The sequence below is a fragment of the Cydia splendana genome, chromosome 18, assembly GCF_910591565.1.
Source record: "Cydia splendana chromosome 18, ilCydSple1.2, whole genome shotgun sequence".
NCBI classification, from domain to species: domain Eukaryota; kingdom Metazoa; phylum Arthropoda; class Insecta; order Lepidoptera; family Tortricidae; genus Cydia; species Cydia splendana.
In genome coordinates this window covers 360013-366021 of record NC_085977.1, presented here as the reverse complement: position 1 = coordinate 366021, position 6009 = coordinate 360013, and the positions used below count along the sequence as shown (strand labels likewise).

Here is a 6009-nt window from a genome sequence, read left to right as displayed (position 1 = left end):
CTTACAGGTGGAGCAGAAGAACTATCAGTTACCTACATGAGAGATAACTTTTGTATACTCTGAGTGTGTATGACCCAACATTTGATTTGTACTCTGGAAGCGCCACGCTGACATGACACAGTGTGTGCCGACAAGCGTGGGCGCCGCTCCAGGCCGCGGCGCGTGAAATTAAACCGCCCACCGGAACCCGCCCGCCAAAGCGCGCCGCCTAACAACACGCAAAAAATTCTACAATATTGGTTTAATTAAATTTAATAATTAGTCTTGCGGCGCCCGTGTGTTCGTGTCTATGGGATGCGGCTTAAGCAACGTTGACCGAGTTTCACAAATAGGTATAGGTAGGGTAGGTAGGTTACCTACCTACCCTACCTAGCGTACCGTAGGTAGTGTTTTTGGTGGGATAGAGTTATTTCAATATTATACCTACACAGAACTGACATATAAAAATATATAAATGTAATCTAAAATTAAAGCTAGAAACAAAATTAATGGTAACAAATAACAAGAGGTATAAAAATATAAAACTAAACTTACAAAGTGTAAAACCCCAATCATAAAGAACATCCTGTCAAACTGGCAGGTCGGCCTGCAGTATAAACTCCATAACACTGGCTGCGTTACCACTCTTTCTTAATTTTTAGGCATAAGTATCGAAATGCACTGATGTATGTGAAATACTACCACCAGTTATTAACAAATACGTCAGTCCCAGGAAGATAACAGCGCAAGAAACTAGATGGGACTTTGCACTGGCTTGAATATAACAAAGTGATGAAATGTCATTATCAGTCATTATTATTTAATTGTCGTTGATCACGGCTAAACAGCATTTTTCAGCCGTTATTTCTTACATATATTTTATTTTGGCCTTTCAACTTTGAACGTGTGGCGACATCTGCCGTTCAATAGAAAAGGTCACAAATTTTGCGGCAAGCGCCATCTAGTGTGCGGTAGCATTCATTTGTTAAAAATATGAAAATTAACTATGGAAAATATTATTGTTACATTTATATTTATTTAGTTTAATAAAATTTATAATAAATCCAAAAGATTTGTCTAATTTGTAAAAATGAAACTTTTAAAGAGAACAAACAAAACGCACATAGTAACTTCCACAGATAAACAAAAACATCGAAAATAACAAAACGCATTATAGACAGCCATCAGCGGCAGCGGTACGGAAATGTATCTTGTGAAGTGAATTTGTTATTTACTATAAATTTATATTGATTGAGCTCAAAATGGGGACAGAAGTAGCAATATCGTTTACGGCACTTCGTGCTCAATTAGAATCGGAACGGAGCAGCTTGTACAAAATAGATGAAAACATCAAAAAGATAGTCCAAACTACGGGTCGATTTTCTAACGATAGGTTAGTGCTGGGCCTTGACGCCAGGAAATTTCCAGTTTATGACCATGTTTGCTAAGCATTTTGTTTTGTTTTAGGTTTAATAACTCATCTAGTGACTACTTAAAAGGTGGACAACGTTTAGGAGGCCGAAATTCATTCCCTGACGCTAGACATAATGACGATTCTTTTGGAAAGAGAAAACAAGAGACCAAAACAGTTTTTAGCAGGTAAATATCAGCCTATTAATCTCCGCACACATTGGATACGTCACGCAAGTAATTAAAGTGGTCAGTTGTATACTTGTCATGCTTATTTTGCATTTAATTTATCATCTATTGATTGGTTTTGATTTCACACATAGTCTACCTATTTCCTAAATTTTAGAAACTATTTGCCATCCATTTCTTCTTATCTTTCACCAAACTTTAAGGATTAATTCAACTTCTAAAATGTGTTAGTAGGCTTGACGGAAAACAATTAACTGAAATTGAAGTTTTGAAACATTTTTGGTACAGACAAGGATAATTATTTGGTAGTTGGTACTCTAAATTAATACAAGCCGTCCTGTGATAGCTATAGCTTAATCGGCTTAATATGGAAAAGTACTTGCAGATCTAGGAAAAACATACTGCAGTAATGCTGCTGAACTTGAAGATTGTTGAACATTTCGCCATTAAAATAATACCACTAGTATGAAGCTTAAAGTGATATGTATGCATTCTTACTGCCATATTTGTGCAAAGTTAGCGTGATCCAACTTTAATTACATAGTTATGTGAAATCCAGGTATCTGGCATCAATGGGATCTGGTAGTATACTCAAGGTTACTATTTGCTGCAAGCTAGGTAATATTTTAACTTGTTATTCCACAGATTATCAGCACGCACAGCAGGCAGTGACGATGAAGAGTCTGGCAGCAAGCGTCCACGTGTCATATCTCAAGTGTCTCGCGAGCTGCCAACGCGCGCGGCAGTGCTGCGCGCGCAGGGTGGGGATGAGCAGGCGCGTACGCGCAACAGACGTATCTTTGGCTCCCTGCTTGGGACACTGCAGAAATTTAAACAGGAAGAGATTGTGCTGCAAACTAAGGTACGGGTTGTCATTACAGGTTGTTACTGATTTTGTCTGAGAAGCATTCAACATATACTAGCTGTTCAAAAACCTTTTTAATTTAGACTACCTCTTACAAAATTGGGTTCTAGTTATGTTAAAAAAAACAGAGAGGCTAAGGAGCTTAGTTGAGTCATGCCCCTGTTGGTTCGGATCTTTGGCTCAGCCAATCTTTAACTTTAAATTATTTAAACTCTTTCTGCTGCTTATGTGCACGCACTACGATCTTACTAAAAGTAAATCAATTATTACAGGAAGATAAAAAGGCACAAGTAGAACGAAAGATAGAAGAGCAAGCTCGGGTACAGAAAGAAAAGGAACAGAAGGAAAGAAAGACCCTCTTTGCCGAGAGAGAACACAAAAAAGCCACAATCAAAGCTCTTGAAGCCAAGATGGCGCGAGTACAAGAGTTCGAGAAATGGGAAGCGTCACAGAAGAGCCTGGGAAACTTTATACTGACTCGTGCCAAGCCGCACGTGTACTGGATACCAAAGAAGATGACCGACAAGGCTTCAGAGAAGCTGAACTCCAGTAGAAAGTATCATGAAAGTAAGTTTTTGTATTGTTTGTGTTATGTTGTATTTTTTGTTACATTGTTTTTAGTAATTGCATGTTAATTTGCAGCAAAATATGGTCCTTTATATCGCAGTGAGTAGTAAAATACAAATGATATTGATATTATTTCCTACTTTATTAAATTAACCCTTCTTTTAATTGACATTATAACAGGAATAAAGATGGTTGTATTTTGTATTTTACAGATTCTAAATTAAAACTGTACTGATAAAAAAGTTTATTTTATATAACAATACTTATAAACTATTATTAAAAATAAGTATACACTAAATAAATTAAAGTTATAAAATAAATCAATTTATTTATCATTTCTTGACAGTCATATTTATATAATTATTTTAATATTTCCTGTCTACATGTTCTGTCTTTTAAACTTAAGTAATTTTAACATGTCTTATCAAAACTATACACTATACATGATACTCAAGTTTCTTGCTAGAATCATCTAGAAACCGTACTATTAAGTAAGTACTCAAACGAAATCCTAGGGTGCTATCACGCTTCTAACGCTTCGTACATTTTCGAAGATCTGTCATATAACAGGATAAGACAGGAAGTAGAATAATCCCTAATTATCAAATCCCCAGAGTGCATGGTAAAGAAACGCGCGGAACTGCAAGAGGAACTGCAACGGATAGAGCAGCGCTGCCTGCGCGCGCGCGGGCCGCAGGCCAAGGAGAACGAGCCCGCCGGCAAGACGGACGACGGCGGCAAGAAGCGGGACAAGTTCACCAACGACGCCGACGACAAGGACAAGGAGGACAGCGACGGGGAGGAGCACCGTGAGGCTCATGAGGAGCATAATGAAGAGAGGCAAGGCAATGGAGATGTAGAGGTGAAAGACGAGCCAGGTTAGTTCAGTTTTCTGTTAACAGTACTTTCCAGTTTAGCTGTACCTAGGTCAGGTCATATGGGGCATCGTCATATCGTATAAAAGGGCAGACGATTTTGGCGTATGCATAGTGGTAGGTAGTGTTGGCCGAAACGTTAATGCAATTGACCATTCTTGACAATTGCAATTAACGTTCGGCCAACACTGGTGGTAGGTAAGGTACAGTCAAGTGTAAAAATATGGGTGCACTTATCATACTCAAAACCCTTATGTCAGCGAATTAAGAACTATGGGACATATTTTTGAGTAACCACTGATTTATACTTTCATGATTATCAAACATTATCAAACTGCACTCGGGACTAAATCACGTATTTAAGTTTTAAAACTTAAATTTGAAAATATTTTTGAGTAAGTTGTACTTGTATGCACCCATATTTATACACTTGACTGTACAGTGCCCCAACCCACGTCGCAATACTAGCTGAATAGCACGTGGATACTTATGTTAGGGCACCGACTTTACTAAGACCATGAAATAAGGACTTGTAAGTTGAGTGAGATATACCGTCGCCCACACTGTGAACTGTACATCGGTGGACCTTATGCCTTTTGTAATAAGGTCCACCGATGTACAGTTAGGAGTGTTGCTGTTTGTACAAGTGCGAGGGAAATAGGGCCGTTTAGTAACACGAGGCTAGTTATTCGTAATCCCGATAAGTCTTGTACAGTGCTTGTCTCAAAGATGCAAGAAGATAAAGATTGTGAAAAAGCAATAAAAACCTAAAAGTGTAATGAATATTTGCTTCTGCTTTGTGTTCTTCAATGTTAAAAAACTATGACCTGAACCATAAATAAATCACACATTTCTAACTCTAAACTGTATCTGTTTCAGTAAAAGAGGAAAGTAAAGTGGACACGACCACAGAGCAGAAAACAACAATGGAAGAGGAAGAGAAACGAGACGATTCCCATATGTCCGTGGACACCAGTGACCTATTTTTACGGAACAGTGTGGAGGCCCCGCCGGAGCCCACGGAAGAGTCCTGAATACTAGACGTATGATAGCATGTTAACAGTGCAGAATATGCAGAGGGTTAGAATTATAAGGCATTGGCCTTTAATTGACGCCGTACTGTTAACTGAACATTCGTTAGCCCTATTGCAAAGACAAGGTCCACTAATGGTTAGTTACGAGAGCTGACGTTTGTGTCGGACCAAGCTAACTCTGCAAGGCATTTGCAATGACAAAGTGTGGAAATGTCAAAATTGTATGAAAACTTGACGTTTAACACTCCCTTACTTTGTTCTGTTCAAGTTGGTGCAAAGTTAGTTTAGACCGAGTCTAGTACATCTGGAAAACAGACAAACTTCTATAGACAATGCTGTATGGTGTCAACCGGAGACCAACGCCTAAAAGCAAAGGAAATATTATGCTGTTAAATTATCAGTTTACATTAGATCATTCCTTTTCTTCTCTAAAACAAAACAAAACGTGTTCTCGTTCCAACTGCTAGGAGTTTTTCCTCGGGTCAAATGTTTTCTCAAGTTCGTGCTTCTGACAGTGTGACTTTTTTTAAAAGAACTAAAATATTTCTTCAGAAAGCCACAGGTTTTGAACGTTGGTTAAAGCGTCGAAAACGAGCATGTTAGGAGTCGCAAGCGTACACAGGCTATGGTAGCCGCTTACCATCAGGATGGCTATAATATCAATGTGATATAAAAAATAATCTCGCGCGTCTAGCCTGAGGGTCTACAGAGAATGTTGAAATTTCGTTATTTGCCTCTCAGTTACTCTTGTATATTGGAGCGATAGAGAGGCAGATAACGAAATTTCTATTTTCGCAGTAGAGCCTTTGATCTATTTTTCACGGCATTATATTTTCTTTGATTTGTTCTGCCCTCTACTAGTATAAGTGTGAAACTTACTAGTGTATTATAAATTGAAATGTTTACATTCAGCATCACTGTGATTATAATTGGGATGTGTTATGAAGTGAATAAACTGCTGACCTTATGTAAAAGTTTTATTAAATTAGTCTTTTAAATAAGTAACATTTGACAATGTTCGAGAAGCGTATTTAAACATTTAATAGTCTAGGACAGCGGTCGGCAACCTGCGGCCCGCGGGCCGCATGCG

At 38.3% G+C, this 6009-nt stretch overlaps 1 protein-coding gene across 2 annotated transcripts; it reads left to right on the top strand.

Annotated features, from left to right (window-relative positions):
* Positions 1–1097: 1097 nt before the first annotated feature.
* Positions 1098–5886, top strand: LOC134799270 (pinin). 2 transcript variants are annotated; one of them, XR_010145378.1, is made up of 7 exons: positions 1098–1372; positions 1447–1578; positions 2224–2440; positions 2716–3010; positions 3625–3888; positions 4765–5620; positions 5686–5886. XR_010145378.1 is itself a non-coding variant. In XM_063771647.1 (6 exons), exons 1-6 carry the CDS (start codon positions 1242–1244, stop codon positions 4917–4919), a joined length of 1194 nt encoding a protein of 397 aa, XP_063627717.1. In that variant the 5' UTR covers positions 1098–1241; the 3' UTR covers positions 4920–5886. The 2 variants fall into 2 exon arrangements, 1 of the variants encoding a protein (XP_063627717.1); XM_063771647.1 differs by having other exon boundaries at positions 4765–5886.
* Positions 5887–6009: the final 123 nt, after the last annotated feature.

Excerpts from the sequence above, each read along its gene's own strand:
- LOC134799270 (XM_063771647.1), top strand. The coding sequence starts at position 1,242 with ATGGGGACAGAAGTAGCAATATCGTTTACGGCACTTCGTGCTCAATTA. Across the intron at positions 1,579-2,223 it reads ACCAAAACAGTTTTTAGCAG|ATTATCAGCACGCACAGCAG; the intron begins GTAAATATCAGC and ends GTTATTCCACAG. Across the intron at positions 2,441-2,715 it reads AGATTGTGCTGCAAACTAAG|GAAGATAAAAAGGCACAAGT; the intron begins GTACGGGTTGTC and ends CAATTATTACAG.